Source organism: Corapipo altera, unplaced genomic scaffold (assembly GCF_003945725.1).
Source record: "Corapipo altera isolate COAL_440 unplaced genomic scaffold, ASM394572v1 142, whole genome shotgun sequence".
NCBI lineage: Eukaryota > Metazoa > Chordata > Aves > Passeriformes > Pipridae > Corapipo > Corapipo altera.
Window position 1 is genome coordinate 1,635,826 of NW_020884966.1, and position 18,946 is coordinate 1,654,771.

The following is an 18,946-nucleotide window of genomic DNA, read 5'->3' on the forward strand; positions in this document are numbered from 1 at the left end:
GGGCCCCGGGCGGCCGGGACAGCGCCCGCCTGCGATTGCCGGCCCTGCCGTGCTCAGGGGAGCGGGCTCCCGCCGCCCTTCGGGCGCGGCGCGGCCCTGGGGAGGGGTCCGGGCAGGGGTCCGTGCCTCGGGAATTCCTTCCCGCGGGACGGCGGTCGCGGGGAAGCGAAGCCTCGGGAGGCTGCCCGGGATCCCTGCGCTCCCTCGCCGCTGGCGCCGCGGGCAGACTGAGCACGTCTTGTGCTTTCGCGGCTCTACGGGAAATAAAAAAAGTGGTTCTCCTTATTTTCTGCGGTGGTGGGAGGAGAAAAAGAAGGTGGATAAGTACAGTGAGGAAGGATCCTTGCAGTCAGGTTTTAACTCAACGGTTTTAACATGAAAGGTTCCTCTATCAGCAGCAGAAGTGCAGCTCCACCTCTCACCCCTCTGTGGCACATTTTGAGCTCTCAGCTGCCGCAGACCCGCAGGTGTGAAGGCCACAAGGTGTGTCAGGGCTCCAGGGTCAGTCCCTGCCACGCAGAGCTGAATAGCAGAATTGTCCCTCAAATCTGCTCCTGAGCTCTGGTCTAGACTCGAGGTTTATTGGGCAAGTCCCAGGCTGGTAAATGTTCAGTACAGGGAGCAGCAGCACTATTTACCTTTGGATTATTGTGAAGTTGTTTCTCTTGCCCACGAGTTCTGATCTCATCAAGGATTCTCAGTGTGAGGATTTGTTTAATGAGACTTGTAGCCTTTGGACAGCTGATTATAATGCACTGGAAAGCAGTGGGTGTCTTGCTGTTTAGTGCCTTACAGGTATGATTTACTTGACCATGTAGATAATTAAATTATTGAGAATGGAAGCTCTAAATCTTAATATATCAGTTCAGTCTTCATCTTAGAAAATCAAGGTCTGGGTGGACGTGGTAGGTGTAGTATTTAAAATATGGTTTGAAAAATGTAGGTTGGAGACCTTATATATTATATAGAAAGTATATATAGTATATATATGTACACAGAGATGCATACACATATGTGTGTGGCTGAAGATGCTTTCTTAAGAGGAAGGAGTTGACTTTTTGGCAGAGGTGTGTCTTTTCTCACAGTGGAGCTGTCTGCTGCTCTGGGCCCACTTTTCTAGAGGTTGCAGGAGTGCTTTTTACACTCAAGGATGGGACTGTGGACATGCAAAATATGCACCAAGCTGACTTTTCATCTCTTGTTCCTCCTGGTGTTCAAAGTTCTGGCCCTGAGGTTGTTTGTCTTGGACTGCAAACAGATAGGACAGGTAACATCTTAAATATGCTTAAGTAAACCTTGAGGGACATGACCTTTTTTGGAAGATAAGCACTTGGGGTTTTTTGTCTCTGGAATTGTGGATGTGTTCCCACTGCCAAGAAAAGTACAGAACCAAGTCCTTTGTGGGAAGCAGATCAAACTTGTCACTCACGTTTCCATACCTGGTGTGATCCACAAACAAGAAAAATCGTGACAATTCTCTCTAACTTCCTGAAGCAGAAAAGGCATTAATTTGTCTTTTTTCTCGTTTTAACAGGTACATTGAGGACATCATGAATTGGAATAAAGGTGGACCTGGTACTAAGAGAGGCTTTGGGTTTGGTGGCTTTGCCATAACACCTGGCAAGAAAGAGGAGCCCAAGCTGTCCCAGCAGTCCCACAGCGCTTTCGGAACAGCCGGTTCCTCAGCAGCCTTTGCAAAATCAGGGCCTCCTCAGCTGCCTTCCTTCTACAAAATTGGGTCAAAGAGAGCGAATTTTGATGAAGAGAATGCGTGAGTACAGTCATTCCTTGTGTTTATCAAGCTGCACGTTTTAGTGTTTTAAAGTTTCCAAGGACAAGGGAAATATCCATGACATTTATATACATACATCTGTATATAAATATACATTAATATGTTTAAAGGGCTGTGAGATACTCCAGCAGCCCACAGAGAGCTCTCCTCCTCCAGCCTTCCCCTCTCTAGAACATATCCCAACTGAGCCCCAGTCAGCTCAAGCTTATTCACTCCATGGTATGTTCAGAGTTGGAGCCAAACAGGAGAAATTTGGGTGTCTTTTGCACAGGGAAATGAATATTCAACTCCACAGTTCTTTAGTAACCCTTCTGTTGGCTGCATAAATGGATAAATTAAGACTGAGAGAATTGGGATTGTTCAGCCTGGAGAAGAGAAGCTTTGGGTGACCTGATTGTGGCCTTCCAGTGCCTGAAAGGAGCTACAGGAAACATGGAGAGAGACTATTGACAAAGGGCTGGGGTGACAGGGCACAGGGAATGGCTTCAAACTGAGCTTTGGATGGGATATTGGGAAGAAATTCTTCCCTGTGAGGGTGGGGAGGCCCTGGCACAGGTTGCCCAGAGAAGCTGTGGCTGCCCCTGGATCCCTGGAAGTGTCCAAGGCCAGGTTGGATGGGGCTTGGAGCAACCTGGGCTGGTGGAAGGTGTCCCTGCCCATGGCAGGGGGTGGGATGAGATGGACGTTCAGGTCTCTTCCAACCCAAACCATTCCATGAAATCTGTCATATGGAAATGGGGGTGGGTCAGAAGAGCATCCCTTGTCCACCAGCCCGGGGGAGTCACTCAAGAAGATCAGTTTTGTGATGTCTGTTTGTCCTGCAACCACTTTGACCTTAGGACATGAATAATTGTAGCTAAATTAATAAATCTCAACTGTCCATCCTGACTTTTATGACCCGTATGAGAACCCTGACTCATTCAGAAGCCATGAAGGACAGCACAGTGCTGTGAACTGTGTGCTGACTGGGCTGTTGGTCGATTCTTTTCAGGTACTTTGAGGATGAGGAGGAAGATTCCAGCAATGTGGAGTTGCCCTACATTCCTGCAGAGAACTCCCCCACCCGGCAGCAGTTCCATTCCAAGTCAGCAGACTCTGACAGCGATGATGACCCTCTGGAAGCATTCATGGCTGAAGTGGAGGCAAGACCCGGCTCGGGAAATGTTTATTCATTGATGTGGCCACAGTCAGGAGCAGCAAATGCCACTCAGGGCTCTGGCAGCTGCAGTCAAAATGTCATTTAACTTTGTTTTTTATGTGTTAGGACTCAAAGGTGGATTAGGTAGGGAGAGGGTGGATCTGATTCACAATAACTTAACTACTTTGAGCACGTCAAAACAATACAACACAGAGCTGTGCCTGTCTGAGGTTTTCTGCATGTTTCACTGCCAGAATGTTAATTATTTGTGTTTACCATGGGCTGTTTCTTAGCTGCAGTTCTGTTATGAGCACAGTGTTTTCAGGAGGAATATGGGTGATTTATTTCTTCAACAACACTGCCACAAACTTAAGAGTGTGTAACTTCAAAGGGATTAGTAGGAGAATTTATTTAGGATAATCAGATATGGAACACGAGCAAGTTTAGCCCAAAAAGTGTCATCTCTGTGACATGATGGTCTAGTTATGCAGGAACATTTTTCCCTTCCACGTTTTATCATCTTGGTCTTTTTAACATATGATAATTTTATGACCTGTTAGGATCAAGCTGCTCGAGACATGAAGAGACTCGAAGATAAAGACAAAGAAAAAAAGAACGTTAAGTAAGTTCTCTTTTGTCATTCCCATCCCTGCTTGTCTTATGTGGTGCTGAGAGAATTCCAATGCATTTTGTTGATGATGGTTGATCTGTAGACAGTATAATATATACCTAGTGAGCAGCATTAAACAGTGCATGATATTCCCTGTGGGTAAAGATTTTGTGCTGTAAAAATGGGATAATAGGAGGGAAGAATCCATGGCAGCATCCTGTGGTAAACTGCAACAACACTGAGAGTTATCCCACACGAGGAGCCTTTCTAGGCCACAGAAATTGGGGCAGCACATTGTACTCCTGCCACCTTCCAGAGCAGCCTGGATAGTTTTTCTTCTTCCCACACCCTTGGAAAGATCAGGATGGTTTAGTTTAAAATTGCAATTATGTGAGAAAAATAACTCAGTGCTGCTGTACCCCAGTCCTGGAGATTCTTCCAAATTTGAGCTAGGTTTTAAGACATTAAAGCTGGTATATCAGGTAACACATGATAATGGGGATACTAAATTTGGAGTTCAAAAACAGTTTAAATTTTTGCAGCTGTTTGGAGCAAGGGAAATAGTTATGCTGTTGATTCTTGATAGAAATGTCAGATACATTGGTGAGACCTTGCATTGCATGGGGTTGATCAGATTATACATGGTCCTGAAACAGAACACCGGATCCAAATCACCACCTGGGGAAGTTCTGAACTGGATTTGCACTTCCTGGCTCATGTTCCTCTTCAGTTATGAGACTTCTGTAGCATCAAGAGCTTTAGACCAGGATGATCTTTGATGTGGCTTCTACTGGGAAGACGGAGTCCTAACCTTTCAGTCTCATTACTAGAAGTAAAGAGAAGTCTTTGCAGGGTCGCTGTTATGGTTGGCACCAGATGTGAAAACTCCATGGGTTGGGATTATAAATGTTACCGAGTTGTTAGTGTTGTGTCTTCCACGAAATCTGGAGCTCAGCACTAATGAAATGAAACTGTGGAGCTGAGTCTGTGGAACACTTGCAGGGAAGTTTTTTTTCTCCGCTTGTTTTTCCAGGGGTATTCGAGATGACATTGAAGAGGAAGATGACCAAGTGAGTTCCTATGCAGTCTTTCTATCTTCTTTTTTTGTTGTTTTGTTTTCTTTTACCTTCCCTCTCCAAACACATAACTGCAAGGTACAAACAAAACTCCAGTATCATGCACAGTACCCAGACAATTCAGCAGGAAGCTCTAGGGGTCACCCTGCTGCCTCTACCCTTCTAGGTGTTTCAAAAAGAATATTAGGAGACAATTGCATTCATTTAAGAAGACTTTTTTTCAGTCAGTTTGAAATTCAACTTCCTGTACAGATTTTTCAGTATCTGAGGGTCTCATCAAATTTGAAATGAGCACAATCACCATGGGACACAGGGAGAGGCTGTTAGAGTGTGGAGGTGACTTGCAGTGGAATTTAGTGTCTGTTAAGGGCAAGAATCAGGCTTTTTGCTCTTCATTGTCAGGGGAGCTCCAGTTCTCATTGGGGATTATAAGCATCACTGTAACAGAATTAGTGAAGAGGAAAGACTTCATTTCAAAACATACCTTACCACTAAGCTGTAATTCATAACTCTTGTGTTACTGGCATTAATGCAGAGCTTGGCAGGGTTGTCTGGCCTCAAGGCCTTTGCTTCCAAAGTGAGTGTAGCTGTGCCAAACTGAGCAGAGGTGACTTACACCTGGAGACAGCTGTTGTTCAGTCTATTGAATCTATTGAGCTGAGAGACTGAGGGATAATCAGCCAGGAAAGGGGAAAAGCCAGAGGAGTAAATGCATATATTTTTAGTTGAACCTTGCTTTAAAAGTCTGACCTTAAATGTTTGCTTCAAGTCAAGTGAGACTGGTGTTTTCTCCCTGAGAAAGTCTTGGTGTGCCAGTGGGATTCTGAGGGACACAGAAATCTTTGTGAGCTGTGAGGGTGGCATGTGACAGTGGTGACAGGGACTTAACTTGGGCTTGTCTTGAAAGACTCTTCTGAAATAGTTTCTTTCACATTTGTTGTTGACTGTCTCAGTGAGAATTAGATACATTTTCATTTCTTAGAGTCTAGTGAGGGGAAGAGAAGAAACTGTTTGGCATAGTGTGTTTAAAAAAACAAGGGTCATATACTTAGTGTGTTCTCTGGTTAGAAACCTGCAGCATTTGTTCTTTTGTTCATGTGGAAATAAGAATAGATTCCTTTCTATTGCTAAACATAACAGGACTTGGTAGAAGGAGTTGTTAAGCAGACATGTAAGAGTAGCTTGTTTTTAAGAAGCACTTTGTGGTCTAGCTGACACTTAGAGTTGTTTCCATTTGTGCTTACGGTCCTTCCGGACAGATCTCTTGGTGTTTATTGGAAGAATCAGTTCTAGTGAATGTGGCTGGTTTTTTCCTCAGTGTATGAAAGCAAACAGCCATTTAGCATTTACACATCACTTGAACAAACAGTGGTAATTTTGCATCCTCTTGTATGTGATGGTGCTGATCTGTTTTGCTGCAGGAAGCGTATTTTCGCTACATGGCTGAAAACCCCACTGCTGGTGTGGTCCAGGAGGAGGAAGAGGATAACCTGGAGTATGACAGTGATGGGAACCCGATTGCACCCTCCAAAAAAATCATCGATCCTCTTCCACCTATTGACCACTCAGAGGTAGGGAGGGATTTTATTCCGTTTTGTTCTGTTTGAGGCATTCCCAGAAAGCAGGAGCTGAGGAGGTCCCGTAATGTTTCAGTGCTGTCACATTAAAGGTCCTTGAAATAGCTTCATATTAAAGGAATGTACTTGCAGACAGTTAAGAACCTCAGAAAGAAAGGAATTCTGAGTCTGGACTAACTTGGTAATGAACTACCTTGCAGATTGAATATCCACCCTTTGAGAAGAATTTCTATGATGAGCACGAGGAGATCACCAGCCTGACCCCGCAGCAGGTGGTGGAGTTACGGCACAAGCTGAACCTCCGGGTAAGCTGGGCACAAAACTGTCCTCCCACCATCTTTCCCCTCCCATTCCTTTTGGATAATCTTAGTTTTAATGGAGATTTTCACAAGGAACTCCCGTTTTTGAATCCAAGCCTCTCAGATGCCTGCAGTGACTTTGATTTCTTGCAAGTCTCCTCTGGGGTTGTGGAAGTGGGCAGTGAGGATTGCCAGGATTGCAAGGTTGCACTGGGAATAAAGAACTCCAGAGCCAGGAATTAAAACTGGAAAAGTTAGATGCAAAAATTAGTTATTTTGCCATTTGTGACATGTTACTGGGGTGACTTTCTATGAAGGGAATTCTAAGAACACCAATTATACAGGGAGGTAATTGTGACGTTTAGTGGCTTGTCTTGATTGACACTTAATCTAAATTTTCATACCTGCAAGTCCTAGTTACACAGCTCCTCTGGTATTTGCATTTGTTCATAAAGTAAAAATCCATTTTCAGAGGCAGAGATACCTTGTTTTTACTTTTTTTACAGATTGCTCTTTGTTTTTCTCTTACTGTTCCATAAACAAAGCTCTGTTTGTGTTCCCAAGGTCTCTGGTGCTGCTCCTCCAAGGCCTGGCAGTAGTTTTGCTCATTTTGGGTTTGATGAGCAACTTATGCATCAAATTAGGAAATCAGAGTATACCCAACCCACTCCAATACAATGTCAGGTGAGTGTTGCTGCTGCTCTAACATCTGAAGAAAACTAATCAAACACATGCCAAGGCCTCTTGTCCATGTGAGGATGTGATAGCTACAGTTCTCGTTGTCTGTAGAGAGTTGTCACAGAGAATTTGTATTTTTCCAGGAAAATAGCTCTGATATTTTTTAAATAGAGGTTTACCCACTTTTGTTCTTGTTAAGTGACCACTGTAAATATGTCCGTATTCTTTTCTTCATTTGTCTCTTGATGAAGACTGAAGAGCATTCAAGTGACATCTCTTCCTTATAGAAATGTATGAAAGCTTTGGGGAGGGTTTGTGTTTTGGTTTTTTTTTTTTAGAAATTGTATTAAAAATAGCAGTACCTGAATAAAGAACCATCCACTGAGAAATTTATTCCTTTAGGAGCCATGCAAACAAAAGGGATTTACTGCATCTGTAGATTGGTTGCCATAAGTAATTAAGGTTATCAATAATGTGATTATAACCACACCACTGCTGATGCTTTTCTTGAGGTATAAAGAAGGATGTGATGCTGGGTCCAAGTGATGCATTTTAGGACCTTGGTCCTTAGTATTTGTAAAAACCTGTGGTTGAGAGGTCCTTGTAGCAGCAGTGGGGATGAACTGAGGCCTTCAGCACTCAGAGTGGCTGCAGAAAGAACAGGTTCAGAGAACTTTTAGTGTTCTTAGAACTGCACAGGGTTCATTTGTGTGCATGTAACTGTATCTTTGGGCTGTTGTACTGTGCCCAAACATACAGGATACCAACAGTCCAACATGGTAATGGCTTCCAGCCCTTAAAACAGACTAATTCAGATCTGAACTTGGCAATAAAATTCTGTAAGCATTGATATATTGTTTCTGAGTCCTCTGTAATGTGCTTTCCTCAGTTTTCCTGTAAGGTCTAGCACAAGGATATGCTGAGGTAGGCATAATATTGGCTGAGAATCTCCTTCTTTTTAGGGTGTTCCAGTTGCACTGAGTGGCAGAGACATGATTGGGATAGCCAAGACTGGAAGTGGGAAAACAGCAGCCTTCATCTGGCCAATGCTGATTCACATCATGGATCAGAAGGAGCTGGAGCCAGGGGATGGTCCCATTGCAGTGATTGTCTGCCCCACCAGAGAGCTTTGCCAGCAGGTGGGTGTGTGGCATTCCTGTCTGTGCCTTCCAGAGTTCTCGGAGAAGAAGACAAAACTCTGGGCAAAAATTATCAGAGAACCTCAGCAAAGTGTTTAAAAAAAACTACTCTGAGCATGAGTAGCGTGGCTCCAGCTCACGGCTCTTCCCTGCACCTTTTTCTTGAAGGATCAGGACAAATCTGAAATGTTAAATTTTTGCACAGTGCTCCCATGTTATTTTCAAGTATAAGGATGCTGTGGATCCATTGCTACAAACTGTATGTGTAAAAAGATAGAGCCTGCAGGCTGAATTACACTTGGATGCCCAAATAGGTTTCTCAAATTACTAAAACTTATCCACGTGCGTTCAAGTATTCAGCCCCGAGGATTTCAGAATAATTTCGTGAAGTTATTCGCTGAGAGGTGTATTTCCAAGGAGCTGGGCTGTATTTCCAAGGCAGATGTATTTTCTCAGAGCTGTCTGAGGTGGCCTGTGACGTGTTTGTTCCCAATTCCCAGATCCACTCGGAGTGCAAGCGCTTTGGGAAGGCCTACAACCTGCGCTCCGTGGCTGTGTACGGAGGAGGGAGCATGTGGGAACAAGCCAAAGCCCTTCAGGAGGGGGCAGAGATCGTGGTCTGCACCCCTGTAAGTACCTGTGTGCACACAGGGCAGCTTGTTGTTGCTTACCTGAAGCTGAGACAGATCTTTAATTCCAGTGTGATGCAGAATTAGTTCTCTGATCACTGAGACCTGAGTTCTTCACAGGCTGTCAGGTGTTGAGAGCAAATCTGTCAAGTTTAATCTTCTCCCAAGAGAAACTGAGGAGGTTACAGAGCAGGAAGCGAGGTCTGTTTGTGTCAGCTGGGCACAACACCAGCTTCTGATGGCTGAGCCTTAAATTTACAAAGAGAATTCCCAAAATGTCCTGATCTTGAGTGTCCTGAATCTGTGTGGAGCCAGTGGCAGTAACACTGCAGGGTTGAAACATTGAATCAGGATGGCTGTTGGTGCTGAACAAGGGATATAAACAAGCACCACTGACAACTAGTTTTGCTTATTGCAGAAACTGTTATGAGCTTGGACAAAATGGAGCAACAAATGGTTGGAGAAAGTTTTGTTGTGGCTATTTATTTGGTACCAGGCAAGAAAAGAAAGTATGAGAAACTCCCTTGCCAGAAATTGGGGGATTAAGTTGGCAGTTCACATTTAAAATTTAATTATAAGGAAGAATGGAAAATTGTTAAACTGTTAACCTTGAAAAAACAGCTATAAGTTCAGCTTGTCAGACATAGTTGATGAGAGTTTTAGGACTCTTTGTATGATTTGAATATTGACATTTCTGGACTGAAGCCTTGAGATATTTTCTATTTTAAGTCTCTGGTAAGTGAGGATAAAAAGCAGCAAAGTGCTCGAAGGTTGTATGTATCAACATTATTTAAAATACACTTTAAAAACTTGGGGTTTTTTTTTCTTAATAGGGTCGTTTGATTGATCATGTGAAAAAGAAAGCTACAAACCTTCAAAGGGTCACTTACCTTGTGTTTGATGAAGCTGACAGGATGTTTGATATGGGGTTTGGTAGGTATTGAACAAAGGTCACTGTTTTGGAAAGCAGGGGTGTCCAGTCCCAGCTTAGTGGGACTGTGAAGTGAAATACTGAGTGAGAGGCACTCATTCATCCCATGGTTGTCTGTTAAATAAAGCAGTCAAGTTGCATTTTGAGTTATTCTCCTAAATAATGAACAACAGTGGTGATTAGAGTGTTATTTCTTCTCCTTTCCAGAATATCAGGTCAGATCAATCGCAAGCCACGTCCGTCCCGACAGACAGAGTGAGTAAAGGTGTCTCAAAATAACCTCCTGAGGGTCACAGGAGCTCTGTGGTGGGGTAGCAGTTCAGAGGCTGGAGCAGAGCATGAATTCCCAGTTCTGGACACAGCCACACAAGGAGACTTGTGCCAAAGTCCACTGGTGTGACTCTGAGCGTGGGCTGTGGGGAGGGAGCAGTTGTGGCTCGTGGGCATTTGGCTGCTCCTCACTCTCTAATCCCTCCACTGGCTGCACTCAGAGGAAAGCTGGTGAGCTGAATTTGTGTCCATAATGCCTTGAAATTCAGTGTTCTGAGCTGCCATGAGAGAAAGTTCCCAGCAGTGCCACATATTATCAGCATTCCAGGTGCCAGGAAATGTGTTCCCACGCTTTGAGGCGTTCTGAGAGCGATGGATAATTTCCATTAGAACCTGGAAAACAGACCTCAGCCTCCAGATTCCTCAGGAATAATCCAGGCCCTCATTCACAACATCTGTGCTGTGTTTTCAGCAGTTCTGAAAGCAAGTTTCCATTTCAAACCCTGTTTTTCTTGCAGCTCTCCTGTTCAGTGCCACGTTCCGTAAGAAGATCGAGAAACTGGCCCGGGATATTCTGATCGACCCAATCCGGGTTGTGCAGGGAGACATTGGAGAGGTAATCCCATGGTACCTGTGAGACAGTCAGAGCAAAGAATTGTTCCATTTCCTGTTCTCTGAAACTGAAGTTAAACTGCAGTAGTCATCATTTGTATTTAAGAGTAAATACTTGGGGCTTAACAAAAAATAGTAAAGTTTCGTGGTTTTTTTTATTTTATTTTATTGACCTTTCTTCCAACAAATGTAGTGGTGGAGGGTTTCATCAAAGAGGGAAACACCATTAATGCAGTGATTTATTTTTTAGGTTTTTTGTATTAGGCTGAATCAGGGGTATATCCTTTTATTTTGTCTCAAAAATATAAATAAGCCCATTAGAGCTTTATTTATTTTCTCTTATTTAATTTGCAATGATTTTTATTTTTTTTTTATTTATTTTGCAATGAAGGATTTGAAGCCTAAGTTGTAATGTCTTTCAACTGGATTATGTGGGAATGTTGATGCTGGACTTGCTTGACAGTAGCATCTGAACTATCAGCAGGCTGAGGATTTGGTGGGAAGTTGATGAAGTGGGCAGAGGGAAACTTGCTCTAGAGAAACTTTGCTTATTATGTATGGAAACTGTTGAGAAATTTCACAGGATGCCTTCAGAACATTTCTCTTTTCAGCAATTCTCTGTGTTTATTTTTTCCATCAGGAATATGATGTTACTTTATAACAAAAAAATAATGGCTACCTGAAACCCCTTCATTCAGGGAATTTTTCCTAAATTTTGCTTATGAAAAGAAACAGCTTTCCCAGCTCAATCACAGAGTTTTTATTCTTTGATCTGAATTATTACTGTACTATGGGAGCATCATCCTTGAATTAAATAATAATGAACTGTGTAAAAATTAAATCCAGGAAACTCCCCAGTGGTGCCGTGAGCTGGACTGCACATTTATTACTTTTGATTCAGGGTGCACAGAGAGCTTGTACCTCCCCTCTTCCTGACTCCAGGGACATTTCTCCCCTCAGGCAAACGAAGATGTCACTCAGATTGTGGAGATCTTCCCCTCTGGCCCCAGCAAGTGGAACTGGCTGACCCGGCGCCTCGTGGAGTTCACGTCCTCCGGGAGCGTCCTCCTGTTTGTCACCAAGAAGGCCAACGCAGAAGAACTGGCCAATAACCTCAAGCAGGAGGATCATAACCTGGGGCTGCTTCATGGGGACATGGACCAGAGCGAGAGGAATAAAGTCATTTCAGAATTCAAGAAGAAGGGGATCCCCATCCTGGTGGCGACGGATGTGGCAGGTGCGTGACGTTCTGGGAGCCAGCCCGTGGGGATCAGCAGAAAGGCAAACGTGTTTGAGTGGAAGCCAACCAGGTTGGCTTCTGCATTTTCAGGGCACTGTGTTCCAGGTGCTTTTCAGAACCATGGAACCATAAAATATCCTGAGTTGGGAGGGACCCACGAGGATCATCCAGTCCAACTCTGGCCCTGCACAGGACACCCCAGGAGTCACACCACGAGCCTGTGAATGGCACAGCATTAGCAAGGGGGGTTATTTTTAGTCTCCTAATGATGCCTGGATTAGGCTGACGTATTGTTTAATATACAGAAGGAAATTAAGCTGTGTCTTAAGGAAGTTGTTGCTACTCATTCATCAGCTGACATTATACATCTTTAAATGAAGAGGTGAAAACACTTGAAACCTACACTAGAACAGCTTTTGTACACAGCTGTTTGCTGAACAAAGTGAATTTTGGTGTCCTTTGTTAAAGCCCTCTGTCTTCCTTGGAAAAACAGCCATATGAAGAGATCCCTTCCATTTCCAGTCCTGTGAATCTGGGGATTGGTGTAACTTAAATAAAAGTTAGAGAAGGTATTGCTGCATTGTGAAGAGTTTTAGAATCATAGAATGGTTTGAGTTGGAAGGAACCTTAAAAGTCATCTCATTCCACCCCCTGCCATGGGCAGGGACACCTTCCACTAGACCAGGTTGTTCCAAGCCCCATCCAGCCTGACCTTGAAGCCCAGGAAAGGTGCATTAACCGAGATGTGTTCCTGTGGAAACTCCTTTGGTGTGCTGGAGCAGAATGAGGTGACAGGCTGCTATGAGTGGGATTGCTGTGAGTTAACTGGGGATAACCACACTTCTCCTTATGTTGCCCTTTATCCCAGCTCGGGGGTTAGACATCCCTTCCATCAAGACTGTCATCAACTACGACGTGGCTCGGGACATAGACACCCACACCCACAGGATCGGCCGCACCGGCCGCGCGGGCGAGAAGGGGGTTGCCTACACTCTGCTGACTCCCAAGGACAGCAACTTCGCTGGGGACCTCGTCAGAAACCTGGAAGGTGCCAATCAACATGTCTCCAAAGAGCTGTTGGATCTGGCAATGCAGGTATGGATGAGTAGAGGAAGGTTCATTCCACGACCGGCACAAAGTCGGGAGGCGGGGGACTCATTTCTGGCTCCGTCATGTGTTGGCAGTGTCCTGTTTTAAAGTAGGCTTCCTGGTGTTTTTAATGGCCTTTGGAAGAATCCATGGGTATTTTGGAACACAGTATGTGATCTATTTTGAGGCCAGGCACTGCCTAGGAAATTAGGAGCTGTAATCTGGCTGATGCCAGTGTCTCATTACAATCAGATTTTCGATGCACTTTTATGGCAGGCACCTGGGAGATGCAGCAGAGTTGAAAGCTAAACTGGAAAACAATTACAGGGACATTCCCTCTTGTTGCTTGATCACTCCATGTGCTTGGCAGTGCTCTCTGGCAGATTTGCTATATATAGGGATGACAGGTAGCTGCAGCAGTTGTGCTTGTGCCACTGAACTCATCAGCTCTTTAATTTCTTGTCTTTTGCTGCCTGTCTAAATGCAAGAGAGCAAAGGCTTTTTGGTCATTCCCAAATTCAGAGATGGATTAGCATGCCTGTGGCTTCATTGCCAAGCATCTTGGACAGCAGCTGCCAGAATGCATACTTTTTCTGAGGTACAGAAGCAGCAGAAGGGACAGAATTTATGAGGCAGAGCTCCTCAGGCTGCCTTTGAAAGGAGAGCGTCAAAGCAGAATGGTTTGGCCAACTGGCTTCTTCAGATTTGGAGACTGTAGGGCACAAAAAGGGGTGCAGCCAACCATTATTTAAACACCTGGGAACAGGAGGTCTGGTTGGGGTGACATTTCCTGGCCACTGCTTGGTGCAGGAAGTTTTGCTGACAGACCCTCATTTCTCTTTCAGCGAGCAGTGAACTAAACCAGTGAAACCAAAGCATGAGCAAGTGCAGAGCTCCCAAGTGATGGCACTGGAAACTGTGTTGATTCCTGGGTTTATTAGAATCCAAACCCCCAAAACTTAAACATGGATGAAAGTTGAGGGCATAAAATCAGTTTTCATAAAAAGCATTTATAGCAAAAATCTTCAGACCCACGTGACAGAAGTGGCTACAGCAGCTGTGTGGTTGAACAGAAAACAGCATTTATGTTTTTTATTTTCAAATGCTCCAAATCCTCCTTTTCTGAGCCTCATTACATGCATTTATGAAGCTCCTTATTCCCCATATGGAGAAACATTTGTCCTTTCTGTTACAGAATCCGTGGTTCCGGAAATCCCGTTTCAAAGGAGGGAAAGGCAAGAAGCTGAATATTGGTGGTGGTGGTTTGGGATACCGGGAACGCCCCGGGCTGGGCTCAGAAAATTCTGTAAGTAGAGATGCTGAAGAGGTTGTTTACAGATTCTTGGAACTTTTATACTTAGTATTGATTACTCTTTAATTTAAACAATCTCAGTGCTGGGTTACAGCCTGTGCTTTCAAGGTTTTCATAGCTCAGCATCTTTCAGAGTTGGTATCAAATATCTCAAATGAAACTCTCCTGTGCTTTTCTCCTCTTGCCAAGAGCTGCCCTCCTTAGGGCCAGAGTGATCCAGAAGGTTTGGAGGTTCTTCCTAAAATAGACTGTTCCTGCAAAATAAATGCTAATAAATGACTTGAAAAGCCATTTCCAGGCTGATTCTTGGCAGAAAAAAATCTTACAGCACTGGGATGCTTATTGAGGCACATCTGTGCTAGGAAATGAGCTCACTGCCAGTGTGTACAGGGGCAGAGCTGTTGAAAACATGTCAGAGAATCCCAGAATGGTTTGGGTGGGAAGGGACCTTAAAGCTCATCCAGTCTCACCCCCTGCCATGGGCAGGGACACCTTCCACTAGACCAGGTTGCTCCAAGCCCCGTCCAACCTGGCCTTGGACACTTCCATGTTCAGCATCTTTCCGAAAGCCACAGCTGGAGCCTTGTTCACACTTTGTCCTGGCTGTGACCTGTGTGAAAAACTCCATTTGATTCCATTTTACTTTAATTGCTCTGTAGGAGCTGGAAACTGCAGTTAAACTGTTACCTGTCACTCACTAAGACTTAATGCTTCTTTGCTTCATGGACCTCGAGGTCATGGCTCTGCTGCTCAGGGCTCCCAGAAGTCTGTCATCCTTGGTGGATGAATTTCCTGGGTGCAGGGTCAAGGCAGATTTGGAGAGTAGCTGAACTGAGAGTGTCTGTGTGGGATAAACCTCTGCAGTTGCCCTTTGTGTTTTTGCACAGGACCGTGGAAACAACAACAGTGTGATGAGTAACTACGAGGCCTACAAGCCATCCACGGGGGCCATGGGGGACAGGCTGACAGCAATGAAAGCAGCTTTCCAGGTTGGTTCCATCACTTGGACTCATTTTCTCCCCTGAAAATCCAGCAGCCCTGTTGATTTCAGGGAAGCTGAGCTTGGTGGTTGTGACCGTGTCACTGGGAGCACTGCAGTGTGAAGTGGTGGAATTCGTGTGCAGGCTGGACTGAACATGTTTGCACAGATTTGCCAAACTTGCTTTGTTTTCTACTGCCTGTTTGCTCTTTTTCCCTCCTGGATTGGCTTGATCCTGTTGAGGTTGCTTAGCAGCAATAGTGTAATTGCAATCCAAAGAAAGGGGGAACAGAGAAACTCTTTCTCTTCAGTGTGAAAATTAACCCCACCATATAGGGGCTCCCTTGTTTCTGTGGTCTGGTAGCAGATGCCCGTTACTAATTCTGTGTTCATAAGCACAGCAGGAATGTAATCGTGCCAAGATTTTTCCAGGAACTCTGTTTCCTGGGGGATCCCCCCGATCCAGGGCAGGCTCGTGAACCCGCGATCGCTCCCCGTCCTGCAGGGCAGTGCAGAGCCAAACCTGCTCTCTGTTCTCTCCCTCCCCCTCTCCTGCAGTCCCAGTACAAGAGCCACTTTGTCGCCGCGAGTTTAAACAACCAAAAGACTGGGAGCTCTGCCGCTGGTGCCAGCGGCTGGACCAGCGCCGGGAGCCTCAACTCCGTCCCCACGAGTTCGGCGCAGCAAAACACCGCCAACCCCGACGGCCCCGGCGCGGCGGCCAAGGGCGTCCCGGGCTTCACCAGCACAGGGACTTTGAGCAGCGTGCCCCCCTTCCCGGGGGGAGCACAGGGCTTCAACAACACAAGTGCCAGCACCAACAGCCGAGAAGGCGGCGGCGGCGTTGGTGGCATTGCCAGAGAACGGTACAACGACAACCGGAACAGTCGCCACAACGAGGTCCCGCGGCGCGGAGAGGGCGGCGGTGGCCGTGCCGAGGGCGGCGGTGGCCGCTACAACGATGCCCAGCGCCACGGCGAGGGCGGCGGCCGCCACAGCGACGCTCCCCGGCACGGCGAGGGCCGGCACGGAGACATCCATCGCCACGAGGGCCGGCACTTCACCGACTTCCCGGGCGCCGGCGGCCGCAACAACAACGGGGACAGCAGGAACAGCACCGAGGGCAGGAGCAACGAGAGCAGGAACGGCGAGAGCAGGAAGGAGGCCAACAGCCGGGAAAACAAGACAGATGGTTTCGCCGTCCCGGAGCCCCCCAAACGTAAGAAGAGCCGGTGGGACAGTTAAAAGCTGGGGTTTCACAGCCTGGAACCTCGGCAGGTAGTGTTGTCTTTTTCCAGAGGATTTCTTAGGGGTTTTTGGGAACTGGTTGTTGAGCAGCTGGGGGAGGAGGAGGAGGAAACCATGAAGCCCCCGTGCCAGTCCGGGCCGGTCCATCTGCGGCCAGACCCGCTCGTGACGTGCACACCCCACGCGCAGTCAGAGAAGTCACTTTGGTAAAGCTCCCTGGGCTCTGCTTTGAAACACTCAGTGCTCGAGTGACTCTGCTGGATCTAAACAGATCTTCTTGACGAAAGGAAGCTGTTCCACATCCTGGGAACACTGAGAAACTGTTGTCCACAGAAATATAAATTAGTCTTTTCTTAACCAGCATTCACATTTACAAACCTGTCCAGCCCACCTAGAGATGCTCAGGACCTGCCTGGTAGACATTAATCCCTCAGCACTTTGGTCAGTATGGTGAGTTCTTCCCCCATCTCCTCTTCACATATTCTCTGATTCCCAAATAACTTGGCCTCCTGGTTGCCCTTTACCTCTCTCCCCATCAACTAAGAATGTATGAATTTGCATTGCTGAAGGTGGGATGGAGGAAGTTGATTTTTCTTTCCCTTTGTTTTATTTTTTATGGAGCTGTTCAAGGGATCCTTCTCCAGCCCAGCAAACCACAAATTCACATGTAGTGTAGGTTGGACTCCCTGGCTTTTTTGTGGTCAGTACATCAGTCCCAGTCCCATTGCCCAGGTATTTTTTTTCCTTTCAAAGAACCTCTTCTTTCCTAATATCCTTCATTCTGGTGGAAGCCTGCATAGCAAACCTGTCTCTCTGCTGTGCCTATGCACCCTCTGTTCTGAGAGGGTTCAGTGCTTTCTTCAAATTAAAAGCAAAAAAAAGGGAAAACAGTGTAGATCCACCACAACAATCAGAGGCTGGAGCCCCCCAGGAAGCATTGCTAAAGGCAGAGGCTTCATTCAGAAATTCAGGGATCTGCTGCTCAGAAGCCTTTAGGGAGAACCCAAAAAGCAGTGAATGAAATGGAACAGCTCAAATCTGGCCCCATATTGAACACATATAGGAAATCTGTAAAATCTTGCTTGCCCATTTTTAACTCGTGTGTATTATCCGTTTTTTAACTTGGTTGTTTGTTTTGTTTTGTTTTGTTTTTTTGCCACAAGGTAGGGAAGAACTTTTCTGTTGGAACATGTCAGCACCCACTGCTGGCTCATTTCCACTGGAAGAAGTATCAGAAGCTGTCAGGGTTTTGTGACATTGTGATGTTTTTCTTTATCAGCTGTGCATTTACTTTCTGCTTGCTCTAGTAAATGTTTTATTACTGGTACAAAAATATCCAGCATGTGCTTTTTTATTCTCTTTCTCCTCCTCCTCCTCCTCTGGCTGCTCTGGCATGTGGATGGAGCACTGACTGCCTGGGGATTTGACTGTGTGTGTCTCTTCCACCAGGGGTTGTGGGTTGTAGTTGATAAAAGACTTCCTGTGGGTTTTCTCAGTATCTTTCCCCCCAAATTGTTTCACAAGCCCTGTTTTAGCTTCAAAGCCTCCTGGGGAATAGATTGTTCTCCACTTTATAAAAGGAAGGGATACAGCCCAGGACATGTGACTCATCCCAGCTTTTCATGGGGTCCTTGGCAGACCTGGAAAGAGAACTCGGCAGCAGCCTCATGATGTGACTTACATGGGAACTGACTTCAGTCAGGACACCAAGTGATTATTTGGGCCCCCTCACTAACAGCTCTGTCAGCTGGAGTTTTATAAAACAGCTTCCAGAATTCCCTCATCACAGTCCAGGCAGGAGCCTCGTTGCCCTGGTTTGAGCTCTGCACATTTGGTGTTAAGACAAGTGTGTTCCAGGGCAGCCGTGGCAGGGGTTTGCAAGCTGTTGTGTTCCCCTCCTCACCCTGAAGGTTTATCACTCTGCACAATTAAAGATCAGAGTTCCAAAACAAAATACAAAAATAGCTCCATGGTCTGAAGCTGCCATCTGCTCCCTCCCTTCCCAGATCCCAGCTCGCTGCCACTGGGAGCTGGCCCCCTGTGAGGCATATGCTTGGGTTTCTCCCCTTTTTTTTAACACTTCCCTCTGCTCTTTGTAGGATTATTGAAATTCCTCACCCCTCTCTCAGCTACCAGGAGCCTCCTGGGAGTCGAGTGAGTAAATATTGAGCAGTGACAGAGAGCTACCAATGTCAGCTCTCAGGGCTGTGTCAGGTCCACAGGAGGGTTGATTCCATCCCCACAGAACAAGGGAGCAGTGTGAGCAGCATTCCAGCTGCCCCGAGAGGGAATCTCTCCTTGCAGTGGCAGCAGTGCTGGTGTCTTCC

General features: G+C 45.8%; 1 protein-coding gene across 2 annotated transcripts; it reads left to right on the forward strand.

Moving 5' to 3' along the window:
• Positions 1 to 1,550: 1,550 nt before the first annotated feature.
• DDX42 (DEAD-box helicase 42) lies at positions 1,551 to 17,952 on the forward strand. 2 transcript variants are annotated; one of them, XM_027664761.1, is made up of 17 exons: positions 1,551 to 1,771; positions 2,784 to 2,934; positions 3,491 to 3,552; positions 4,574 to 4,610; positions 6,038 to 6,187; positions 6,394 to 6,498; positions 7,057 to 7,176; positions 8,133 to 8,309; positions 8,810 to 8,938; positions 9,772 to 9,871; positions 10,077 to 10,124; positions 10,658 to 10,755; positions 11,712 to 11,988; positions 12,860 to 13,086; positions 14,276 to 14,386; positions 15,280 to 15,381; positions 15,930 to 17,952. In XM_027664761.1, the coding sequence occupies exons 1-17, from the start codon at positions 1,551 to 1,553 to the stop codon at positions 16,614 to 16,616; spliced, it is 2,802 nt and encodes a 933-aa protein (XP_027520562.1). In that variant the 3' UTR covers positions 16,617 to 17,952. The 2 variants fall into 2 exon arrangements, with proteins under 2 accessions (XP_027520562.1, XP_027520563.1); XM_027664762.1 differs by lacking the exons at positions 1,551 to 1,771; positions 4,574 to 4,610 and having other exon boundaries at positions 2,920 to 2,934.
• The last annotated feature ends 994 nt before the right edge of the window (positions 17,953 to 18,946 follow it).

Coding starts and splice junctions, on each gene's coding strand:
- DDX42 (XM_027664761.1), top strand. CDS start 1,551: ATGAATTGGAATAAAGGTGGACCTGGTACTAAGAGAGGCTTTGGGTTT. Junction 3,553..4,573: donor AAAGAAAAAAAGAACGTTAA/GTAAGTTCTCTT, acceptor TTGTTTTTCCAG/GGGTATTCGAGATGACATTG. Junction 15,382..15,929: donor CAATGAAAGCAGCTTTCCAG/GTTGGTTCCATC, acceptor CCTCTCCTGCAG/TCCCAGTACAAGAGCCACTT.